The sequence below is a fragment of the Nicotiana tabacum genome, chromosome 7 (assembly GCF_000715075.1).
Source record: "Nicotiana tabacum cultivar K326 chromosome 7, ASM71507v2, whole genome shotgun sequence".
NCBI classification, from domain to species: Eukaryota; Viridiplantae; Streptophyta; class Magnoliopsida; order Solanales; family Solanaceae; genus Nicotiana; species Nicotiana tabacum.
The window spans coordinates 165351575-165378273 of record NC_134086.1 but is presented as its reverse complement, the minus strand read 5'-3'; the positions used below and the strand labels follow the sequence as shown (position 1 = coordinate 165378273).

General features: G+C 34.2%; 2 protein-coding genes across 5 annotated transcripts; one reads left to right on the top strand and one right to left on the bottom strand.

Annotated features, from left to right (window-relative positions):
* Window positions 1–11657: 11657 nt before the first annotated feature.
* Window positions 11658–16417, bottom strand: LOC107814615 (uncharacterized). 4 transcript variants are annotated; one of them, XM_075218017.1, is made up of 9 exons: window positions 16077–16417; window positions 15566–15639; window positions 14493–14635; window positions 14360–14406; window positions 14170–14278; window positions 14014–14075; window positions 13752–13866; window positions 12484–12647; window positions 11658–12364 (listed from the first exon to the last, which is right to left on the bottom strand). In XM_075218017.1, the coding sequence occupies exons 1-8, from the start codon at window positions 16281–16283 to the stop codon at window positions 12496–12498; spliced, it is 909 nt and encodes a 302-aa protein (XP_075074118.1). In that variant the 5' UTR covers window positions 16284–16417; the 3' UTR covers window positions 11658–12364; window positions 12484–12495. The 4 variants fall into 4 exon arrangements, with proteins under 4 accessions (XP_075074118.1, XP_075074119.1, XP_075074117.1 ...); XM_075218018.1 differs by having other exon boundaries at window positions 11658–12174; XM_075218016.1 differs by having other exon boundaries at window positions 11707–12647.
* A 1322-nt stretch (window positions 16418–17739) lies between these two features.
* Window positions 17740–24823, top strand: LOC142162411 (uncharacterized). The gene is made up of 3 exons (XM_075218758.1): window positions 17740–18365; window positions 18438–18608; window positions 24774–24823. The coding sequence occupies exons 1-3, from the start codon at window positions 17873–17875 to the stop codon at window positions 24821–24823; spliced, it is 714 nt and encodes a 237-aa protein (XP_075074859.1). The 5' UTR covers window positions 17740–17872.
* The last annotated feature ends 1876 nt before the right edge of the window (window positions 24824–26699 follow it).

Sequence of the window (26699 nt, the reverse complement as noted above, 5' to 3'; positions counted from 1 at the left end):
AAAACTAATAAAGTATATTTTTTTTTCTTGTATTATTTCAAAATTGTTATTACTAAATGATGAACATAGATATATTAGATCGATGGCAAGAGAATGATGGTCGAAATATTAAGATGCTAACCACCAAATTTCCCATATACTTATTATTGAAAAGAAAAGAAAGAAATAATAATTGAAAGAAACGAAAAAGGACAAATAAATTTTGACTTCCAGTTCCATTTTATTTCTTTCCTACTCTCTTATCTTCTTTTTCCATTTTTCTCTCTTTCGACTTCTACTTTATTTTTCTTTTTCTTTCCGCAGAATATATAAGGGTGCTCCAAAATGTCATAAAAGAAGCAAATCGGAGGACAATGATCTTTCAACTATGCATATTCGACATAATTTCCAAATAAGATGGTTTATTTATGAAATGTAGAAAAATTAAAGCTGAATCTTAAAGCTGAACACAAACATGATATTTCTTTGATATGAGTGAATTTATGAAATAATTTTTTTTCACAATCAAATACAAACAGATGAAATTTAACATGCATCCCTACTATATCAAATTTTAATCTTTCAGAGAAGAAACCTAAACATAATTGATTATATAAGTACGATGACAGCGGAAGGGTGGTGCTTTTCTTCTAGCGCTTTGCTGTTTTTTTTTTTTTTTGTGCATTTTTTTATCAACCTCTTCTTCCCATCACTATATAAATTAAAAAGAAACTGGCGAGGAAAGCTAAAAAGCCTAATTCAGCTGTTATTTTTTTCCTTTGCATTAAGAGAAAATTAATGAGATTTGAATGGCATGAGAAAATTCTTGGATTGAGAGTGATATAACATCACGGCTCCTAAGATCCAGATTATGCATATACATAAGCACTCACACACAATTATGTTCAGAGGGATAAAAAATGACTTAGTATAAACACTAAGCTTCAATAGTGTAAAATGCTTCCTTTTAGTAATAATCACAATAAAGCAAATAGAGTTTATCGATGCTAGTTAAAAAGGGTCAACGAAACTTTTTGGATCATGATTTGCAATCTATTCCTACCATAATGGTAATCACAAAAGCCAAACTTTTGGCAAAAGATAATAGGAGGGTGTTTGGCTAAGCTTATAAGCTCGTCAAACTGGCTTATAAGTATATTTTGGCTTATTTATGCGTTTGGTAAAATTAAAAATACTTATAAGTTAAGTGCTTAGTTAAAAATAAGTCAAAAGCCATAAGTTGTTCTCCCTAACTTATCAAATTTCAGCTTATAAACACTTTAAGTTTGACCAAAATATTTACTATTCTATCCCTAAAATACTTCTTTTTAAAACAAAACTCTTCGTGTACCCAATTCTTCAACTGCATATTATTAATTTCAGCACTTTATTCAAACACATAACTGTTTATTTTTTAAATCAGTTTCAACACTTAAAAGTGCTTTTCAACACCTAATGCTTATCAGCTACTCTAAATCAGCTAAGCCAAACGGGCTCTAGGATAAATTAGTTCCAGCTTATTTATTAGTTTGAAGAATTTAACTTTTCTTCTAATTGAAAAAGAAATGATAAACAACAATGCTTTTATCTTTATTTCTTCTCCAGCCAAGCACAAATATTGGAAGATCTTTCTTTCACTCTCCAATGCTGGCTCTGTAAGAAGGATCCCCTAGCCCATCCAAGAAGTTCACAAAAATTAGTTAGCGAAGAAAAGACAATTTTTAGAAAATGAACAATATTGTTAGGGGAAAACAAAATGGAGAAGATGATCATCAAAGAAATAATAAATATATGCATATCTGTTAGAACCCAAACCCAATCCCTGAAAAAGGAAATAAATTATCGATGTCAAATTCATATCTAGACAGCACGAAAATACTCGCACAACCGCACAAGCAAATAATGCTAGTAGTACTTAGTAATGAATAAAAATCTTCCTTATCCTTATTCCAAAAAAAGTTAGCAGCTACATGTTCTCTTCCATGGAAAAATATATAGTAGAATTCTTAAAACTGAAACGGTTTTTGGAAAATGAAACATCATCATAACGGTTTAGTATTAAAATCTCCCCTTTAATGCATTTAGAAAGTTTATTATTTTTCATAGAATTCCTAAAAATGAACGGTTTTAAGAATCGATTGTTTTATTAAAGTCTCCCCCTTTGAATGCATTTAGATATATATTGTACTATTACATATTGTATTAAAATAAGAAAACTCTCAAAAATCTAAAAAAAATAGATAAATGCATTTCCTAGATGAGGAAATTGAGGTGCCAAGTTAGCTTTTTCACCCCCTATTATATATATATATAGAGAGATGAGAAGGGCAGGTTTTTGCTAAATGTGTGTAGCAGTCATTTTTTTATAAAAGATGGAGGTGCACATATGCTTCAACCCGTACCAATAAGATAATCAACACACAAAAGGGTCTCAAAAACAAAAGAAATAAACAAAACCAACAAAAGGCTTTATCTGTTAATGTAGAGATCATGCACTAGAGAGTAGAACAAAAATTAAGCTTAAGATTCCAATTTTCCAAAGTCCAGAGCAGGGGCGGCCCGACAAGTTTTGTAGCCTAAAATCAAATTTATGAGAGGTCTTAACTTTAAAAAAAATTATTCATTTTTTTGAAGTCTATTTTTCTAACATTTTTTAGATACAAAGTTATTAATAATTTTCTTATAATTAATAACTCCTAATAAGTCTTTCTTAATTGATAATATAGCTAATCCATTTGACTTTTCTTTAGACACGGTTGATCTTAGGTAAGATTTTATCAATTTTAATTTTGAAAACTTCTTTCCGCTGAAGTGACGGTAACAAGAGTTATTAACATTATTCCATAAGCAATATAGACATTGGAAAAAGAATCAATCTTTTTAGTTGACCGAATGTATCAATTAAATTGTTATCTTCTAATTGTATTATTTTTTTAATACTTTTAATTCTAAAAATAAAACTAAACCATCAATATCGAAATGATTATTATTCTTTAACGAACATTCAAGATTAATGCAATATTTTTTTAAATTTTCATCATCTAGTGATTTTAATTTTCACCGCTAAATAGAAAATCAAAAATATTTTCATGTGCTTTGAATTGTTCAAATCTATGCTGAAGTGAAAAAAATAGCCTTGTCTACTATGTATAAAATAATCCAAAGGACTCTTCGAAAGATTTTGAGATTTTATTACCAACATTCTTATCAAATTGTTACTTCCTATATATCACACGTTTCTTACGAAATTCAGGTTCGATATTCATTTCAAGTGCAATTTTCTTGACATAAATCATAGAAGATGCAAATCATTCTTCTCTATACTTGTTGAAGAAATAAATCAAACTTTTTCACTTCACAGAATCTTTTTTAAGCTTATTCATAGTCTATTAGGTGTAATAAAAAATGGGACCCCACAATTCGGGGGCCTAAAGCAGTTGCTTTACTTGCTTTATGAAAGGGTCGACCCTGGTCCAAAGGCATAGGATATTTATAATTGCTTATTTATTCTCTGGACATTAACAAGTTAACATTGTAATAAAATAAAAGTAATGCAGTAAAATATAAATAAGAAGAGATGGAAAGAAGGGAGAAGTGTTTTCTTCTTTCACTTTGGTGTATTTTTCCATTGCAATTACATGACCTTTTATAGGCATAAAAAGTAAAGATGATAGACATAAAGTAGGAATTTAATCTTTAAGTTATTCACAACATGGACATCCAATGTAGTATCCAAAGTAGTATCCAATGTACAAACTATTCATAACAAACATATATTTAATCCAAAAAAGGTGATAATTTTATCGTAGCAACTGAATTGTAAGAATTTAATTGGGATGGAAAAAATCCCTTGGTAGACATCCGATAAAACTGCCATCTGAAGTACTCATAGAAATTGAATAAGGACATGGACTTCAAATGGCTTAATTTCGTCAAAATCAAAAGCTTGGAAAATAGCGAGTTTGACCTCTACCTTTATAGACCGACTTCAAAATACATAACTTCACTTTTGCAGAAAATGTGCACGAACAAATGCCTTCAAAATTTCAATTGTAAAAAAATTGTCAAATTACGGCAAGTTAAAGCAATTTTTCTGTATCCATTCAAAGTTATTTACAAAAGAAGATACCCTTCCACGTGTGGCTTCCGTTATGCCTAGGGAGAAATTAAAAATAGTCAGGTTTATAAGGTTTATAAATGGTCATTCAAAATAATCACAATTTTAAAAGTAATAGAAATTTAGTCACTTTTTATGTAAAGATAAATCTGAACGAAAATACTGTTCAAAATCCGAAAAATACTCCAACATAATATACTGGAGTTCCAGCATAATATGCTGGAAGTTCATACACAGGTGCTCCAATCTCCAATACATTATGCTGGAACTTTCCGCGTGTTGGAGTTCCAGCATAATATGTTTGAAGTTCATACACACGTGCACCAATCTCCAGTATATTATGCTGGACTGGTCACTTTTGCAGCAAAATAGTAGCTATTTTTTAATGAGTTTACAAACGCTGGCTATTTTGAATGACTAATCCGAAAATTGGCTAGCCCGTGCTATTTTAACAAAGACCTACCATTTGCTGAACAGATCACAATTCACAAACTTGTTATGATGCTTAACTACTCTGACCCAAAAACAACACAATTTGTCAAACAAGAATATAACTACTAAAAAAAATTAGAAATGCACAAATTCTATAGCTAAACAGTAAAATTTGTTGCTAATCCTACTTAGTGACAAATTAGCGATTCAAATTTTTTAGTAATGAACTTCATTTGAGACAGTAAACACCAGAGATGAACCTTTTGGAGTCGAGCATGTCACAAAACTATGCTGCTTATTACATATAAACATTTTCTCTCTTTTCACATAACATCTGTATATTATGTATATATGAGTCGATAACACAAATACATCCAAGAATATGATTTAACGATAAATGAAATTAAATACTATAAATTATGTGATCAAGATTCAAATTATACTCGTAAGGAGTGACACCAATGAAACATTATAAGTGCTCGTTGAAAATACTAATACAAAGTAATCTTAAGTTTGGAGGCGATATATTACAAGATATAAGTGATCGGTTTCTGATCCTTTTCTTATTCCCAAACTGAGTTACACTCCTACTAGTTCAAATTTAATAGAGTATAAAAGCACTCTAATCACTCAGATTAACGTTAAGAAATCACTAAAAGAAAATTGACCCAACATTTAATCCTTTTTTCTCATTAAATTGGGATTCAACAGAAAGTTAAAAGAAAAACCGAAACGGTTCCTCAATGCGAACGCCGATATGCACCATCGGAAAGTGGAAATCGACGTCAGAGGAACACAGAAACGGACGGCCACGTTTCTACAACTTCTCTCGTTCCATCTATTTTATATATATACAACTTAATCAAAACTAAGAAACTTATTTTTCAACTGACTCTTAATTATTTCTCGACAAGTACTAAGAGAGGCTTCTCTTGCCGGGATGATCGGCAGCTTGGAGAGTTTTGTCGATGAGTTTACGAGCCTTTTTGCTGCGGATCTCCACTCTCACACTGGAGCTTTTGTCCATTTTGATGTACGGTTTCTTCGATTTCTTCAATTTCCTGACCTTCGATTTTATCGATTGCACCAAATTCTCCAACTGAATCGCCATTTTCCTTCAAAATTGTCGGAGAAAAATTAGGAAATAGAAGAGTAAACTGGAGTTTAGTGGGTTACCACTACTTGTTGCTGATAATAGAAAGAGTATGAATGAGTCACCAAAGTAGCAATCCCAATCTCTCTGTATTTGTATTTATGGATTTTGTGAAAGAGATGTGAATGGGTGTGGTTGAAATTTTCCGTTTCTGTTTTGCGTGCCAGAATATAATGCATGCTATTTTGACTTGACTAGGCAGCCCTTTCCTAAATAAGAGCCCCTGTCTTCTCCAATTATTACTATTCTTTGCCACTCGGTTTTTCTTTTTCTACTCACCACCGCCAAAGAGGGGTTGTGAGTTCGAGTCTTCCCAAGAGCAAGGCGAGAAATTCTTGGAGGGAAGGATGTCGGGGGTCTATTTGGAAATAACCTCTCTACCTTAGGGTAGGGGTAATGTCTGCGTACACACTACCCTCTCCAGACCCCACTAAGTGAAATTATATTGGGTTGTTGTTGACCGCCAAAGAAAATTTGACTTCTTTAAAAAAAAAAAAAAAAAGAAACCCACACCAAGCTCGGCCGAAATAAGCAATCATAGTCATGAAGTTTGATGTCGCTGAATTGTGAGTTCGAGTCTTCCTAAGAGCAAGGCGAGAAATTCTTGGAGGGAAGGATGTCGGGGGTCTATTTGGAAATAACCTCTCTACCTTAGGGTAGGGGTAAGGTCTGCGTACACACTACCCTCTCCAGACCCCACTAAGTGAAATTATATTGGGTTGTTGTTGTTGACCGCCAAAGAAAATTTGACTTCTTTAAAAAAAAAAAGAAAAAAGAAACCCACACCAAGCTCGGCCGAAATAAGCAATCATAGTCATGAAGTTTGATGTCGCTGAATTTCTCTACTATTGGATCAGACTTAAAAAAAAATGGTATTCGCTCTGTTTTAATTTATGTAAACTTATTTCTTTTTTAGTATATACAAAAGAAAATGATCTTTTTTTCTATTTCGAAGCAGTTTACCTTTATGTAATGATTTATAGCCACACAAAATATAAGTGCTTCATTTTACACTACAAATTCAATAATCTTCTCTCTTTTCTTAAATTTTATGCCCAGTTAAATAGGTTCACATAAATTAAAATAGAGAAAATAATATATTTACATTATGATGCCTGCTGTTATATTCTAAAATTAGCAGTTAAATTATCTATATGATGACAGTGCAAAAAATTACACAATGACTTAAAAGCTATTTTGACTTAAAATTACTTAAAACAAGTCAATCCAAACGGGCTCTTGTACTTGCAACGTTCTGGTAAGTATGGAAAATAGATTGATAACTAGAAAAAAAAAAAGGATGGTGAAGGACTTTTTTAAACCAATCAAATTACCACAGTTAATAGCCTATTTGGCATAGCTTTTTTTTGGGCCAAAAGTATTTTTTTTTTGGTCGAAAGCACTTTTGGCAAAAAATTGAGCTGTTTGGCTAAAACTTTTGGAAGGAAAACAAGTATTTTTGAGGAGAAGCAGAAGCAGTTTTTGAGAAAGTATTTAGAAAAAAAGTAACTTCTCTCAAAAAGCACTTTTAAAAAAATAAACTTAGAAGCAGTTTGGCCAAACACTAACTACTACTCAAAAGTATTTTTCAAATTAATTAGTCAAACACAAACTGTTTCTCACCAAAAGCACTTTTAAAAAAATACTTTTGAGAAAAGCACTTCTCAAAATAAGCTGATTTTAGGGCCAAACAGGCTATTAGTCTATACAAATTAAAATTCACAATTACAACCAATTAAAAGGAAAGGAGGCCCATCTTTTCCTTCTGTATACATTGAATCGTGGAAAATATTAGTTCGCAATTAGGTAAAGTATCTCACTTTATAGCAACTTTAAGATAAAAATTGCACGGGGCGTCCTATTTGGTCGCCCCCCATTTAACCTATACTCATTATTTAAAAAATTTTTAACTTACACCCACTTTTTAAAAAATGTTAGCCTCCTTTCTTCTCCTCTTTTGTTTTCTTCTTTCTTCTTCTACAACGATGACTTCAATATTGCTCTCTTTGATTAATGAAGCTAAAACAAATATACTAAGGACTTCCACTTGGATTATTATAATATTAAAAATCACCTAAACTGACTACTGAAATAGTTCAATTTTCCTGCAAAATACAAGGGAATCAAAAAGGCAAAGAATTCACTTCCTAAAGAGGCTATTAAACAAAATACACATTCACATCAAGCATCAGCAAAGCAGAAAATATAGCCAATGTATACACGATAACAGACGCTCGAATCGTTGAACTCTGAGATGTCGGACTGATAGGTCCAAATGCTGCCAGATGGAAAAGCCCACCTAGAGTCGAACTGTCGAATAAAAGAAAGCAAATTAGCACAGAGAAGCAATATTTTTGCAATTTACCATGCATAAAACATGAGAGCATAAAACATGTTGAAGTTAATCAAATATAGAACAAAAACTTCAGCTCTAGAACTGAAGTTCGCCAGTTACAAAAACAAAAACTTCAGCTCTAGAGCTGAAGTTTGCCAGTTACAAAACAAAAACTTCAGCTCTAGAGCTGAACTTCAGGCCCGACTACTAGAATGCTAAAGTTTTGCGTGATTGCTTTTGCTACTTCAGCCCCGTACGCTAAAGTTATGCGAAAAAACGGTACGCTTGCAATTTTTTTGCAAAGGGGATACAAGTTAAAACGTGACACAAAAATCGGGTATAGATGCAAATGCCCCAACTTTAAGTGTAAAAATAGCACGATATAGCCAGTTTTCGGACTGGTCATTCAAAAATAGCTAGCGTTTACGAAGTCAATAAAAAATAGCCACTATTTTGCTGTAACAGAGACCGGTCCAGCATAATATACTGGAGATCGGTGCATCTGTGTATGAACTCCAGCATATTATGTTGTACCAGTATACTTTGCTGACTCCAATATAATATACTGGAGACTGGAGCACCGGTGCTCCAAACTCCAGTATATTATACTGGACAATTATACTTGCTGGAACTACAATATATTATGTTGGAGTTCTAGTGTACTTATGCTGGAACTCCATCATATTATGCTGGAGTTCCAGCATACTTATCTTGGAACTCCAGTATAATATGCTGGAGTTCAAGCATACTTATGCTGGAACTCCAATATAATATACTGACATATTTTTCGGGTTTTGAACAGTATTTTCGCTTAGATTTATCTTTACATGAAAAGTGACTAAATTTCGATTACTTTTGAAATTGAGCTATTTTTGAACGACCAGTTGTAAATCTGGCTATTTTTGAATTTCTCCCACTTTAAGTGGCAAATGTTAACCCGACAAGTCAATGGAGGTACTTTTACGTGGTGTTTTTGATATTTGAGATTTTTATTGTTGATATTTGACTTTAATTGCTGGATATTAATCCTTTGTTGTGAAAGCTTTTATTGGCTTTGGGTGAGCCAATATGGTCCATTTTGGGTTCCACCAACATCATTTTCACACATTTGAAATATATCATAAAAAGCCAACAACAAAACTATTTTCTCGTGAGATTATTTCAACCACAGTATTGTGCACTCAGGGGTCTACATAGGTCGGGTTGGTTCGGATTTTATAATTACTAAATCAAACCAATTGTGTCGGGTTATTAAATTTAAAAATCAAACCAAACCAATAAAACTCAGATTTTTCAGTCTCGTTTTTTTTCGGGTTTTCTCGAATTTTCGGGTTTTTTTTAGGTTTTCGGGTTTTTTTTCGGTAAAATCTTCATACAACAAAATATATAACGCATGCTCAAAATATTTCTTTAATCCTAGTAAGATACAACTATATAAAGTATTTTCCAAGAAAATAATACAAAATATGAGATGTGTCATGGCATTATCTTAAATATTCAACAATAAAGACAATAAAATCACGTAATATAAATATTGCTAATTAAAAAGCCATAATAAAAATAAACATAATCTAAAGTACTAAGTCATGCTAAAATAAATAGATTAATAAGGGAGTATTAGTTGCATGACTAAATAAAAAATAAAAATAGGTTATGCATTTTTATCTAAATTATTGTAAAATAAAAAATAGATATTCAATACATTCTCGTTCGTAATATTGAATTGAATATCTTTTGTTAGCATTAGTATTAATTTGATTTGGCTTGTGCTTTTGTTAGCATTATTTAAATTACTAATATTAATGACTATTAAACTTATTGATGCATTTAAAAGTTTTAAGTCCAACCTTGAAATAATACCTTAAAAGATAAAATTAAGAATTTTTTAAAGAAATATTTATAAATTACATCACAATAAGTATATTTATATATTAAATATATCTAAAATTTCTATATATGTAATGTCGGATTGGTTTGGTTTCGGTTTGACTTTCTTTAATTAAAACCAAACCAAACCAATTATGATCGGGTTTTTTTCCAACACCAAACCAAATCAAACCAGACCATAGTCGAATTTTTTTTTCTCGGTTTGACTTGAATTATCGGGTTGGTGTGATTTTTCGGTTTGCTTTGTACACCCCTATGTGCAGCAACTTGGTCAACTTTAGTCCCACACTAATTTGCAAAGAATCAAGGCTAATCATCTATGAGTCATGTGAGAAATAAAATTATATAAATGTAGCAACAAATTTCATTAATGGTAAATTACTTTGAAGCAAGTGGCTTAACAAACCATGATCCACTAAACACTGATTCCATTCCTGTCACGCACAAACAATGGACAAACAAACAATTCACATGTTCAGTTGTCTAAACATTAATAATTCTCCACCAAAAAAATCAATCAAATTGGAGCTCACTTTAAAACAGCCACGAACCTTCGTTGGGACATCAACGATAAGTGCTGACAACTCTAAAATTTCATGCAAGTGAATGTCTCTAAACACAAAATCAAGACGAAGCAAAATAATAAAATGAAACGAATGATGACATGGTCATTTATTAAACCAACTACATAATTAGAAGTCAAGTCAAGTCAGGCACACAAAACACATTACATCTATGGCATAGTTTTATAACTTAAAATTGAACAACTCGCATCTAAAAGTACTCCAGATTTAATAATTTTAATTCTGAAGCAAATCCAGCACCACAAGAATTAATATGATAAAATAGAGACCTTTCTACATTATGAGAAAAATTGACTAATGACTCTATCTACACTCAACCACTATCATATTCATGTTCCCTTCATTAAATCAAACATGGAGAATAAACCTCCCGTAGTTATAGTCATTCTTACAGCAAATTATATAATATAATAGAGACAAGATTTAAATAGAACCTAACGTACACAAGAACCAAAGTCTTAAAAGATTAATTATATTAACATCTTATAATCGCAAAAGAAAACTAGATGAAGCTTCCTTTTTTTAACATCTTATAGTTGACAGAAGCAGCTCACTTATGACTTTATGAGAGTAGTGCCTGCCCCAGATACATCAAAGAAAGATATTCCTCAATTCGCTTCTCACCAGACATTAATAGATATAAAAAATTACATAATAAGTTGACTTAACAAGTACTTATTATGTAATTTTCGTTACTTTTATAATAAAATAAAAAGATATCGAAAATTACATAGTAAGTACTTATTCAAAAAAATTTAAAACAAAATGTTCAGTGTAATTCAGTCATCAGCTTCCTCTAACACGTGTAGAAATTCAAACTGCAACTGCAACTTTTTTAACCAAGTTCAAAAATGAGTCAAAACTCATTAGAGAAATCAGCATGAACAACTGAAACCAGTTAATCTTTCTGGAAAACACTCACAAGGAAGACAAATTAAAGGAGGTGATGCTCATTGATCTGATTGATTAAATGCAGCTTCATGGTACATCTCCCCATCAAAAGAGCTTCTTTTAGATGGAAATTCTTTAAATGTCTGTCTATGATGAAGATGCAAATTTACCATCCAATATTGTAGAGGAATTTTTGAAGCTCTTTGTTTGTTAAAGAAAATTTCATATATAGAAGTACAGGCTTCTAACAAAATTATCACTGCAAAGTGCAAATGCTAAGTCTAATATCAGGCTTCTGATTTCTCCTGGTCAAACAGAAAAAGAGTCGGAGTTGTAACAAATATACATTGACATGAGATACAAAAAATGTGTATAAAACAAAAAAGGAAAAGGATAATAACTGGATTTCAAGGCTAAAAGACCAGGAGATATACTTTGTCCAGTATCGAAGAAAAGTTTACACAGACTTGCAGAAAAGTAAGCACAAACGCAAACTTAAAAAAGGACTTGAACGCCATCACTTACCACTGAGGTAGAAATTCTAAACTTTAACAGCCGGCCAAAAGTTAACAAAATCATTTATGGGATTCAGTACCACCACAAGTAAAGCTCGACGAGCTCAGAAATGTTGTATCAAGGATCACACACTGGGCTTCCCAAAATGGGGTGAGGGTGAGGGTGAGGCCAAACACAAATAAGCAAATGATTGATCGTTATCCTTTCTTCTTTCTCCTTCACTTCTGAGTTTCTTTGATAATTGCAGCTTTCTTGGGAGCCCTCAGCATGTGATCAGAACCTAAAACAGAACTAATTATGTATTTGTCATCTAAAAGTGTATAAATCGGTGAGAGCATGGATCTCTGTTATCACAATTCAGCCTCTTTAGCTAGTGATCAATGGTTTATCAAAAGTGGGGGTCTGGAAACGTAATCTCAGTAACTAAAGCACTAAAACAGAAATCCTGTAACACATTTTAGTCTTTTTTCCTGTAGCAGAGTTGAGAAAAAATCAGTATAGTTAGCATGTTGCCCTTCCAAACAAGGCCATCTAACTGAATTTGACAGAATCACTACAAAGGTTCCAAAGCAGCAGAAACATCACTCGCCTGCTAGTGTTGCTAGACCTTTAACATATCCTGGTCGTCACCCCACAACATTAAAGCCGACAACAGAGCTACTGTAGCAGTTTCAACTCGTAGACGATGTGGTCCAAGCCCAACAGCAGTTGTCCCAGCCTCCAGAATCATGTTTAACTCCTTTTCTGTGAAGTCTGTAATGGAGCATCAAGCATTTCACAATAATCACATGCGAAGGATATCTGATATCTGTATATCTGAATGAAATTATAAATTTAACTGTATATCTGAATGTCGCACGCAAGATTGTCTAGTATCCTCAAATCTTTTATTTTATTTTGACTCTGCATCCTTTTTTTCCCATACATGTAGTTCACCACTCTTGAAGGACACTTGCTTTTGGATAATGAGGAAAAATAAGAGGGTTTAAACCCACTTTAGCTTGCACGATCTGGCTTGTGTTTGATGCACCCGTAGGCGATAGGTGTAAGAGCGACAAAAGTTGAAGCCATATTGTACTTAGACAAAATCCGAAATGTACATGGTACTTCGTGTGAGAGAAAGATAAGTCGAGTTTGTGGTTAGAGTCAGAGCGGTGTAGGGTTTTAGAGTGTGCAAGAGTGTTGTTCTAGCCTAGAAAAAGTTGTTAATGGAGAAGGGTAGGAGATTGCAAAGCGAGGAGGGTTGAATGGCCTGGTGTAGCAAAAGGGATTACAGGCTAGGAGTGATGGAATAGCATTTGCAATCTGTCAGAAAGTAGTTTGCGATTGAGGCCTCTGTGGAGGATAGTGCCCATTTTCTTTTCAATTATTCTTTTTCTTTATCTTCTCTTTTTACTACTTTTTTCGGTTCCCTATTTTAAGAATTTATATAGAAACAACACTACGAGCCTTCTGCTTGTTCCAAAAAAAAAAACAGCAGCAACAACAACAACCACCCAGTATAATCCCACGCCAAAATAAATCAGCAACGCACTAAAATAGCCACTTTTAGAAGTTAAAGGCCAATGAGCTTTGACACATAAATTGTCCAAAACTAGAGCTTCGCATTAAAACAGAGCCTACTTTAGTTTGTGAATTACTGGAAGATGACTACTTTTACTCTTTAAGAATGTTTTGGTATGTATGAATTAATTTCATTATTTAGAACTCCTAACACTTTTCATTATAGATCCTGGATAATTGAACTCTTCAGATGATAAAATCTTGACATATGACCAACCAAAATACATCAGTGTTAAGGCACAAAACCTTGGGAATAGATAGGAAGAGAAGGGAGAGCTGCAGAAAGATACTAACCTCCTTCTGGTCCAATTATCATCAGTCCAGCTGATTCTTTCTTAATGGAACTTAAAGCACTAAATAATGGTTTAGCTTCTGCCGCGGCAATAAATGCAAGCTTTGAATTTTTGACCTAGAGCATTGGTGGCACCACAAAACCAAGAACAATGAAGTGTTGCAGAGACAAAGATGAGAAAAAGTCTTAGAATGCCTCCTATGTGCTTTACACGAAGCTTAAAAGATTTTACTTTGTGGGAAGAAATTGGAATAATCAACTTACAAGAGGTAAAAGCGCATTAATTTTTGTAGGAGGATTTAGAACCATTTCATGCAGCCGTTGGCCTAAAAGAAGAAGTTAATGTGTAAAACATAGTCTACGAACCAATAAAGAAAATTAGGATGCAAATACGTTTTACATCATGCTTGAAAAGCTTACATTGTTTAGCTGCAGCAAAACTGACACGTTGTAATCTGTCCACCCGATTTTCTGATATAGAAGGAGACCGTTCCGTCAGTAAGGGGGTCACACTGCAGGCTCCTAACTCCTGAGACCATCAGACGAGAGAGTGAACAAACAAGTTACTGAAGCTTCAGGAGAGATACAATACCCACATGCCCAAACATACTGTACATTTCTCCACAAGCCAATCAGCTCGGCCTCCCTTCAGAGTACCTACATTGCAGGAACTTGACACACATAACGCAAGACAGGGAAATGAACAATACATAACACCGCTAACAATGCTCATAAAAACTCACCAAATGCAGCATAGACATGCCACTGTGTGCTATGAGGAGATATTGACTTTGGATTCTCGAGAGCTACAATGTCCAATCCTGTCTGATCAACGCTCTGTATACAACCTTCAACTAATCCTCCTTTTCCATCAAATAGTTCTACCCTTGCAAATTGAACATCATGAATAGGTGAAATTAACTCAGTACCGTTGTTCAAGGACTAAAAACTCCAATACGGGTGCTAGCTTTCTACCGAATTTAAACCTCAGCTAAGGATACAATATATGGACATCCTCATAAAAGGAGTATTATAAGTTCTAAGATTCCAGTGTTTCTGATTAACATATTTTAAGAAATTGATTCCCATTGGTCTGATACTTAGCAGCAATTTCATTTGACAATTAAGTAATTAATTAACAAAAACCTCATTAAGAAAGTGTTTGAGTCTGTACAAGATAGAGGATTTAGGCTCCTATCAATGATACATGGAGTCCGTAAACTCCAAAAAGAAGTGTAAAATTGATTTACATTTTTCATTCTACACCAAAAGATAGAGATTGTAGACATGTCAAATTTTCAATGGAGTGCAGCAAAAATTTGATAGGACTACATGTTACTATTCAGATCCTTTTATATCTGTATATATGTAGATGTACACACACAAACAAATATTTCCCCAAGTACTACCATATTTCTTTTCTCAAGGACAACCTTTCTGACTTATGTTAAGAAGGAATCAACAATCATTTGTTGAAAATCATATCCTTCATAGAATTGACAGATTTGAAATCTAAATACGAAAACAAAAATTGGACATTTAGATCCAAAATTAGGGGAGGGAGAGTACAAAAGGCTTCTAAAAATTAGGACGCTGGTAGTTGTAAAGGAACCGTCCACATTCCTTATTCAAAATAAACACAGCAATGCAGATAACACTTTTGAACAAGCCATCTCATAGTTTCTAACCAACGTTATACTTAAACCATGCACAAAGGAGAAAGAAACTACTGGTGGAAAAGGAACATTTGTTTTATGCATATTATTGAGTGTTGTGTATCACTGGTAACCATCAAAGATATGCTACAAGGCAGTACCTATCATCAACTGACAACCTTAAAACCCTAGTCATGTGCCAGAATTCATCACCTTTAACACGAACAACACCATCCTGCATAAAAAACGTTAAAAACACCACAGTTGAGGCGCTAAAATCAGTTAATCTGAATAAAGTAAGAACATAGCTCTAAGAGTAAAAATAGAACAAGAAAATAACACAACAACAACTGCTCAATTCCAAACTAGTTGGGGTCGGATATAATACTCCTCATTATCCATTTCCTCATTTGATTCCACTTATGTGAAAATACCTATATGAGCTTCCTTAAGTAAGATAATGGAAAAGGCTTGCAGATTATAGATAGTTATAACATCATGAAACTTCTAAATAGTGTAATAAAAAAAAATAAGTTTCAGTTTATCGGTTGCTAACAGTCAGATGAAATGCAACAAAGTCCGAATCTTTTTAACATAATCAGTTGGTTGTACACACTCTACCCTGTTCTTTTTCCAATACAATCAAGAACCCCATATTTGAGAAAAGGGAACCTCGACAAGTTCAGCTATGAGAGAGTAGAGTGTGCAGAAAATGGACAATGCCTTGGAAGGAGGGAGCTTATCAGAGTAGAAGCGAGGAAGGCCACCGCGAGACTGGTTAGAATAAGCTGATGAAGAAAATGCCCGCAAACTGTTTGTAATTAGGCATGAACGATTGAACAGATTGACTAGCCGAGGACTCCAAACTGGTACTTGCATTTTCGTTAGATTTTCCACAGAAAGAGAAGATTGCCCTTTTCCTTTCTTTTATTCTTCTTCTTTGCCTGAAAGCTGAAACACAATTTTCTTTTTACAGTCTTTTTCACAAAAGTCCAAAAATCTATATGTATTTATCTCTATATTTCTACTATATAGAAAAGCCTTGATGGTCGACCAAGGACAAAGTAGTAATTTTACATTGCTAATTTTAATTTTTATTGATCTGATAATAGTCGTGTCCTTCCTCACTGCAAGCTTCTTTCACAATTGTACTTTGTTAATCATCCACCATTGCTAATCAGTTCTAGCTGCAATCATCTTCCATCAGCATTAGACATTTCTAGCCTTTTCTTATCCTTCGTATCCTCTTTTAGGGATTCGCATTTCCTTATCTCTAATTAGACTTGGAATACAATGTTGAGTTTTTGTTTAAGATGAAATAGTCTTAAAATTAGAGTGAATGGGAAATGGGATTTGGATTCGGATTTGGTCAAATGATCGATCGATTGATTAATTTTTTGGACCAAATTTATTTGTTAATAGTGAATATTAACGTGATATAATCCGTGTTTGTAACGGATGTTTTCCAATCCGTGTATTGTGTTGCAACACTAAGCAACAATGCAGCCTAGTGCACCTCCCACAATGGTGCAAGTGTTCCTCCCACCAAGCAAGTGTATATACCACCATGTAAGTGCTTTCTCCATGATCTAGTGCTTGTTGCACCATGGAAGGGGCGGATTTCTCTCAAATAACTGCTATAAATAGAGCATAAGTTGGAGAGAAAGAAGAACACATCGGAAAAAACACTTGAAACACTCTGTATACACTTAATATACACTCTGTATACACTGGATATACACTCTGCATATACTAGATATACACTCTGTATACACTGCGTATACACTGGAAAAACGAATTGCAATTTGATATTCTCTTCAGTAAGAATTCAACATTGGCTATACTTTGCATTCCTTCCTCTCAGAATTTCCATTCGACTTCTGAGTTGTCCTCCTTATTCTGCATTGTTTTTAACTACAAACAAAGCATCCATAAGTGTGATTTGTTGCCGAACTTTGTGTTCGTTGAAACACTGGGGTTTGAAGTACCGCTACACCAGTGTGTAATTCGTTCTATCCTGGGAGGAAATAATCTATAACCTTGGGTACTAGGAAGGGATTAAATTCCTTAAGGAAACACTGTGAATTCAGTGGGCTCGAATTAATTTCTGTTTTTTATTTATATTTACGTTTATAAGCTAACGTTCTAATTTCCAGAATCATTATTTACAAGTACAGAGGAACAACAATCTTAAGGAATTTAATAATTTAATAATTTAATTTCTGTATTTGTGTTACTTTTATTATTCTGGAAACTATAACCTTGTTTCCAACCTTTGTGGTTTTTTGTGTACTCCCGTTTGGAGAGTTAAGCCTTCGTGGCGGTTTGTTGGAGATTAAAATCTACGTGATTTTTACTCCAGTTTTAAAACCTTCGTGGCATTTTGTTGGAGATTAAAATCTACGTGATTTTTCACTCCAGTTTTAAACGTTTATTAAACGTTTGATTGTGTCATTTTTACATTAAAAATGGCGAATGACGGAAATCAAGCTGTTCCGATGATGACTGCCAACGCATCGACAAGTCGAACTCCGGCGTTGGCACCGGCAGAGAAACCTGGAAAATTTTCCGGGATGGATTTCAAGCGCTGGCAGCAAAAGATGTTCTTCTACTTGACTACGTTATGTCTACAGAAGTTCATCAAGGAAGATGTTCCTGATCTTCCAGATGAAACTCCAGAGAATGATAGCTTTCTCGTGATTGAGGCATGGAAGCATTCTGACTTCTTGTGCAGGAATTATATTCTTAGCGGGCTGGAGGATAATCTGTATAATGTATACAGTGGCGTGGAGACGTCAAAAGAATTGTGGAATGCACTTGAAAAGAAGTACAAAACTGAAGATGCCGGGATGAAGAAATTCGTCGCCGCAAAATTTTTGGACTACAAAATGGTAGATAGCAAGTCTGTTATTACCCAAGTCCAGGAATTGCAAGTGATTATTCATGATCTACTTGCTGAAGGTATGTTTCAAATAAATACTGATATTGAAAGTAAATTTTTTAGTAATTTTACTAACGGAATTTTCATTGAAGGTCTTGTCATCAATGAAGCATTCCAAGTAGCAGCAATAATTGAGAAGTTGCCTCCATTGTGGAAGGACTTCAAAAATTATTTGAAACACAAACAAAAGGAGATGTCCCTTGAAGATCTCATTACTCGATTGAGAATCGAAGAGGACAACAAAGATGCTGAGAGAAGAGGCCGTGGAAATTCAACAATAATGGGAGCAAATATTGTTGAAGATAACAAAAGAGAAAGAAGGCTTCTGGTCCGAAATACAACCCAAGCAAGAAGCGGTTCAGTGGAAACTGCTACAACTGTGGGAAAACCGGACACAAATCTACGGAGTGTCGTGCTCGGAAGAAAGACAAGCAAAGGGGTCAAGCAAACATGGTAGAAAAGCATGATGATGTTGATGACTTGTGCGTCATGCTTTCTGAATGCAACCTGGTAGGAAACCCAAAGGAGTGGTTGATTGATTCTGGAGCCACTCGCCATGTTTGTGCTGTGAGGGAAGCATTTTCTACATATGCTTCTGCTGGACCCGAAGAGACGCTCTCTATGGGAAATGCTGCTACAGCAAAAATTGAAGGATACGGTAAGATATTTCTCAAGATGACTTCTGGCAAGGTCATGACTTTGAACAACGTCCTTCATGTTCCCGAGATTAGGAAGAACTTAGTCTCTACTGGACTTCTTGTAAAACACGGTTTCAAGTGCGTTTTTGTATCTGACAAGGTAGTGATTAGTAAGAATGAAATGTAGGAAAATGTTACCTTACTGAGGGCCTTTTCAAGCTGAATGTAATAGTTGTTGAAACTAATAATAAAACTTCAGCTTCTTCTTACTTACTTGAGTCAAATGATTTATGGCATGTACGTTTAGGTCATGTCAATTATAAAACCTTGCGAAAAATGATAAACTTGGAAGTATTGCCTAAGTTTGAATGCGAAAAATCAAAATGTCAAATATGTGTGGAATCTAAGTATGTTAAACATCCTTATAAGTCGGTTGAAAGGAATTCAAATCCTTTAGACTTAATTCACACAGATATTTGTGACATGAAGTCAATACCATCTCGCGGTGGAAAGAAGTATTTCATAACTTTTATTGACGATAGTACTCGATATTGCTATGTTTACTTACTTAATAGTAAAGATGAAGCAATAGACGCATTCAAGCAATACAAAAATGAAGTTGAAACGCAACTTAACAAGAAAATCAAAATGATAAGAAGTGATAGGGGTGGTGAATATGAATCTCCTTTTGAACAAATATGTTTAGAATATGGAATTATTCATCAAACAACAGCCCCTTACACTCCCCAATCCAATGGGATTGTGGAAAGAAAGAATCGTTCATTAAAGGAGATGATGAACGCATTGTTGATAAGTTCTGGTTTGCCACAGAACTTGTGGGGGGAAGCCATTCTTACGGCCAGCCGAATACTAAATCGAGTACCCCATAGTAAAACACAATCCATTCCATATGAAAAATGGAAAAGAAGGAAGCCCAACTTGAATTATTTTAAAGTGTGGGGGTGTTTGGCAAAGGTGCAAGTTCCTAAACCCAAAAGGGTAAAAATAGGACCGAAAACAGTTGATTGTGTTTTCATAGGATATGCAACTAATAGTAAAGCATATCGATTTCTGGTTCATAAATCAGAAAATCCCGACATTCATAATAATACGGTTATAGAATCAGATAATGCTGAGTTCTTTGAAAATATATATCCGTATAAAAAGGAATGCGAGTCGATTGGTGAAGTATCTAAACGACCTCGGGAAGAAACAAAAGAAAGTACATTTAATCAGGGGGATCCAAGACGTAGTAAACGTCAAAGAACGTCTACTTCGTTTGGACCAGATTTTGTGACTTTCTTATTGAAAAATGAGCCTCGAACATTTAAAGAAGCTATGTCTTCTTCGGAATCATTGTTCTGGAAAGAGGCAGTCAATAGTGAAATAGAATCCATATTGAACAACCATACATGGGAATTGGTTGATCTTCCTCCTGGAAATAAACCTTTGGGTTCTAAATGGATTTTTAAGAGAAAAATGAAAGATGATGGCACTATTGATAAATTCAAGGCAAGACTTGTTGTCAAAGGGTATAGACAACGAGAAGGTCTTGACTACTTTGATACATACTCCCCAGTTACAAGGATTACGTCCATACGGATGTTAGTAGCATTAGCTGCAGTGTATGGTCTTGAAATTCATCAAATGGATGTTAAAACGGCCTTCTTAAATGGAGAGTTGGAGGAAGAAATTTACATGGAACAACCTGAAGGGTTTGTGGTTCCAGGTAAAGAAAATAAGGTATGTAGACTTGTTAAGTCCTTTACGGACTAAAACAAGCACCCAAACAATGGCATGCGAAATTTGACCAAACAATGTTGTCAAATGGTTTTAAGATAAATGAATGTGATAAATGTGTGTACATTAAAAATGTTCCAAATCACATAGTCATTGTTTGCCTATATGTGGATGATATGCTGATAATGAGTAATAACATTGCCAACATAAATGCTACTAAGCGTATGCTAACTAGCAAGTTTGATATGAAGGACTTGGGAATTGCAGATTTAATTCTGGGGATTAAGATCCAAAAGACTCCTCAAGGCCTGGCATTGTCACAATCTCATTATATTAAGACAGTACTTGAAAAATTCAAGCACTTGGGCTTTAAAGTTGCAAAGACTCCAATTGACGTGAATCTTGCACTAGCAAAGAACAAAGGCCAAAGCATATCACAATTGGATTATGCTCGTGTGTTGGGATGCTTAATGTACATCATGAATTGTACACGACCAGATATAGTTTGTGCTATAAGTAAACTAAGTCGATACACGAGCAATCCAGGCCAATCTCACTGGATGGCAATGAAACGAGTTTTGGGATACTTAGAACATACCCAAAACTTTGATTTGCACTACAGTAAATATCCTGCGGTGATTGAAGGATATTGTGATGCAAATTGGATCACCGGTTCAACTGATTCGAAGTCCACAAGTGGATATGTATTCACTATTGGTGGAGGAGCGGTATCTTGGAAGTCGTCCAAACAAACATGTATTGCCCGCTCTACAATGGAGGCTGAGTTCATAGCCTTAGATAAAGCCGGTGAAGAAGCTGAATGGCTCCGGAATTTCTTGGAAGATATTCCATTTTGGCCCAAACCGTTGGCACCAATATGCATACACTGTGATAGCCAAGCGGCAATTGGAAGGGCTGGGAGCGTTATGTATAACGGTAAATCTCGTCATATACGACGAAGACATAAAACCGTTAGGCAACTTCTCTCTAGAGGAATTATCACGATTGACTATGTAAAGTCAAGTGATAATGTGTCAGATCCACTTACAAAAGGCCTAACTAGAGAGGTAGTTGAGAAATCATCGAGGGGAATGGGACTATGGCCGAGAACAAGTCATTGTGGCGGTAACTCTACCTAGAAGACTGGAGATCCCAAGATCTAGGTTCAAGGAGATCAAACAAAGTCATTAATGACGGTTCAACATTGTCAACAAAATTTGTTTTAGTCCATTCTCGTGATGAGACAATGTTCAGTACCAAGGATAAAGCATTAAGGCTTTTTAATGATTTCTAAATTTGATACAGGGTATATCAAATAGTGTATCTATGAGATGACACGTTTAGGAATCACCTATGTATGTGTGAAGTGTTAGCCGCTTCAAGGAGAATTTTGCAAGGCCAATTCTCTACGCACTTATGAAACCAGGCAGTGTTCATGGCTGAAACGAACACAACAATGAGAACCAAAGACGGTTAAGGGATTGATTGTGTGACTTATGGTTGTCTAGGTATACACTAAAGTTCGACGGTTCAAAGATATCAAATCTACTGATTGACCGAGTATATCCGACATAAGTTCACTACGGAAAGTTCAAAGGGAAACCTACTTATCTAGATGCAATAATTCTTGTTTGCAAATCACACAAGTTTTTCATGCATACTTCCATGATATAGCCATTCCCCATTCATGTGGGGGATTGTTGAGTTTTTGTTTAAGATGAAATAGTCTTAAATTAGAGTGAATGGGAAATGGGATTTGGATTCGGATTTGGTCAAATGATCGATCGATTGATTAATTTTTTGGACCAAATTTATTTGTTAATAGTGAATATTAACGTGATATAATCCGTGTTTGTAACGGATGTTTTCCAATCCGTGTATTGTGTTGCAACACTAAGCAACAATGCAGCCTAGTGCACCTCCCACAATGGTGCAAGTGTTCCTCCCACCAAGCAAGTGTATATACCACCATGTAAGTGCTTTCTCCATGATCTAGTGCTTGTTGCACCATGGAAGGGGCGGATTTCTCTCAAATAACTGCTATAAATAGAGCATAAGTTGGAGAGAAAGAAGAACACATCGGAAAAAACACTTGAAACACTCTGTATACACTTAATATACACTCTGTATACACTGGATATACACTCTGCATATACTAGATATACACTCTGTATACACTGCGTATACACTGGAAAAACGAATTGCAATTTGATATTCTCTTCAGTAAGAATTCAACATTGGCTATACTTTGCATTCCTTCCTATCAGAATTTCCATTCGACTTCTGAGTTGTCCTCCTTATTCTGCATTGTTTTTAACTACAAACAAAGCATCCATAAGTGTGATTTGTTGCCGAACTTTGTGTTCGTTGAAACACTGGGGTTTGAAGTACCGCTACACCAGTGTGTAATTCGTTCTATCCTGGGAGGAAATAATCTATAACCTTGGGTACTAGGAGGGGATTAAATTCCTTAAGGAAACACTGTGAATTCAGTGGACTCGAATTAATTTCTGTTTTTATTTATATTTACGTTTATAAGCTAACGTTCTAATTTCCAGAATCATTATTTACAAGTACAGAGGAACAACATACAACTCTGTGTTTCCCAATTTGGGATAAACTTATCTGCTACTTCTTGCTGAACGAACCCTTTGAGCATCAAGTACTGACATGTCATAAAAGACTTGTTGGTCGATCACGAGCATAAATGTTATTTTACTTTGCCATTTATTTTTATGTATAAACTGTGTGGCTTTTGCCCCCAAATTGAATTGCCACATACCCCTCTTTTATTTTTTTTGTGGTTCTAAATCTTCTACAGTTTTTCCGCCCATCGTGTCTGGGTTTGTTATTTGTCATTTAATTTCAAATTGATAGTATTTTACACATTTTATCTATTTCTCTCTTTTGCCTTCTCTTTCTCTATTCCTATATCTGTATGTTTCTTTCTTCAATCTCAAATTCTAGCTTCTTCCTATGGCGTTCATCTTTCAAAGTGTAAGCTCTTTATTTTGGTGGGGTTTTTCTGCAATTCATTTTTTGCTAAATGGATGTTTACATTGGATTTTTTACATACATGTGAATATTTTTTTCGTCAATTTTATAATATATTTCACTCTCAGATTGAATTTCCCCCTTTGAGCAATACTCACAAACGCTATATTGTGAGGTGAAAGTAGGTTCGTGCTGAAAGATATACTAAAGTTGAAGCTGCTCCAAGTTTTGAGATTCAGTATAGTCTATACTTTTTTTCACGGTAATTAAATTATGTGGTCTTTTTGGTTCTATTAATGTTGTCTTTTGAGGTTTATTGTTCTCTTTGTATTAAATAAACAAAGTATGTTTTCTGCTTTAGCGCTACAAGAAAAAGAATTGGAACTACTTTTCCTTAATGATGTGGTCATCAAAGTATATATTTTTAAACTCCTTCAAATTGCTCTTCATATAAGGGGTAGAGATGCATTAGGTACTACGTGTATGCTTTTGGGTTTTAATCTCTTTTAGATCAGATTCAGTTATAAGCATTTGATTTTAAACATTCAAATTCACTTTAGGACCATGCGTTATATATCGTAAATGGTAGAATGTATTTTCAATACCATCTCATACTTTTGATGTCGGATAGTCGTGCAACAACATATATTATCTTGGCATTTTTAGATTGTGTCTCCTAATACAAAGAATTTATTTGTATTGTCTGTCGATTTCTGTTTTGTGTTTCATTTTATGTGAGGATGTAACATTGCCTCACAGTCAAATTAGCGATTGATTAATCTATTTTTCTGCACAAACATTGCGCATATGGATAGTCCTCCACATGCCTAGGAGGTAGCAATATGGTGCTCTATTACATGCAGCATTCGCTACCAGATTTCTCTCCTTATCTGCATTCTTCCTGTGTTTCTCCCTGTCCTTGCCCCTTATTTTGCCCCATCCTTTATGCACTTTCTGTTTAATAAGAACATTAGAGAAGACATCGTTGTAGAGTTCTTTTTATCCAGAGAATAAAGTTGGCTTTTGGTGAATATTGACAGAGAATGTGAATTGCAGGAAAGTTGGATGAAAGGCAGACTCTAGAAGAAGCTTGTTGGATTTTTTGAAGAAGTTGGGGACCTTCCGTTCTATGCGATGCAGATGTTGCCACTGTTGTTTTCTGTATTAGGTATGTGGTCTCTTTTTGTCCAGTACAAGGTACTTTTTTTTCGTGTTCCTATAGTCATTTTTCCTCATCTTATTTCTCATTCTTGAGAAAGCATATTTTTAAGATAAGAAGTTGAAACTTGGAGACATTCTAAAAGATGACATGATAACTTAATTTGAAGATAACTAATAAGGTAGAAACCCAAAAAATAAAATATTAAACATTCCATATAGATGTTGCTTTCCACTGCTTACTTTGCTTATTTGAATTTTTATTGCTGCCTTTTTTGTGAATTTTCTAATGTGTAGCCATTTTAGCATTTTCTGCACGAACTTATGGAATTGTTTAAGCTTTTTAACATTATTGAACTACCTGATCAGCTGTGAAATAATGACCTTAACTTTAGGAAAGACCAAGTAAGATTTGTTGTACGAGGAAAAAGACTAAATAGTAGAATTGATGGCACTGACCAATGAATCAAAATGAGGGATATGTTAGAGATATAACATAGCCCCCGCATAAATGATATACATGTATTAATCAAGATACTAAGCACACAACAATATTAAGTTCTATCTATTATGCTTAAGGTGGGTATTGATATTCTAAGTACCTCGATACAAAGCTGATAAACAATTTAGGACTCCCAAAAAATTGTAAATCAAAATAGTGTCTTATAGCTATTGGTGATTTACCTTTAGGTCAAAAAAACATAAAATCTTAAAATAGATTCGGTGCGCAGAAGTTGAGCGATGAATTGATCGTTAATTTGGTAAAATTTTAGATGTTTGGAGCATTATATGAGTAGTAGAAAATGATTGCATATTGTGGATTTGTTTATGTTGTTTCTTAAATATACTAATAAAAGAAGAGAAACAAATGCTGCTATAATTAGTATCATGCTGAATTATTTATTTGGTTTCTTTGAGTTGGAAATGAAAACGAGAAATGGCTGAAGTAGTTTGGTTGGTATTAGTGCATCAGGTAAATTGAATATATAAAATGATTGCTTTTTCTTGATTGAAATGTTATTCGAGCAATTTTGAACAACTCAAATGGGTAATCATTATTAGACCTCCGTTATACATCAGGTTATTGTTAGAAATGGGGTTCATGCTAAGCTAATCATTCAAGATGTGTATTGTAGTATTAATTTTCATGGTTATCAGCTTCAGGCAAGCAGCAAAAGATTAATTAACAAGAATTCCAAGTGCAGTACTTAAGGAACTTCTTATCATTTTTCTCCTACTTATGCCTCTATAAACTGGTATTTTCTTATATTAATTGTATGGTTTTATTCTTACTTGCTATTGCAGCAGAGCTATAGTGTGGTCTTTCTATCATGTGTTACTTACCAATATTTAATATGAACATCTTTTTACTAAAAAATCAAATTTGGAATCAGCTAACATAGGTTTCTTTGGCAGGGACACAACAATGATGTTGAGATTGTATGATCTTGTGGGTGAAGACGGAGAGGTAGAGATTTCCCATTTATCCTTTTCCCGTTTTTTCTTGCTTTTCCCCTATTATTTTCCATTTATTATGTCTCTATCATAATAGGAACTTCAATTTAGTATTGCAATTTATGTTCCAAAAATCATGTTCTTCCAAAAAGAGTGGAACGGCTGCAACAATTAATACAAATAACATTCGCAATTTGAAACGACACCTTCTTGGTTATGGGAAGGTTACAACATTTAACATAATGGTGGCAATTAATCTTCTTTCATTTTCTTTTTCAAAAAGCTTAGTATAAATAAATTGTAAGTGATAAGAAAATCCGGGGGATCTAAGAAAAGCAGTGAATTGCAAGAGGTATCTACCACCAGTGG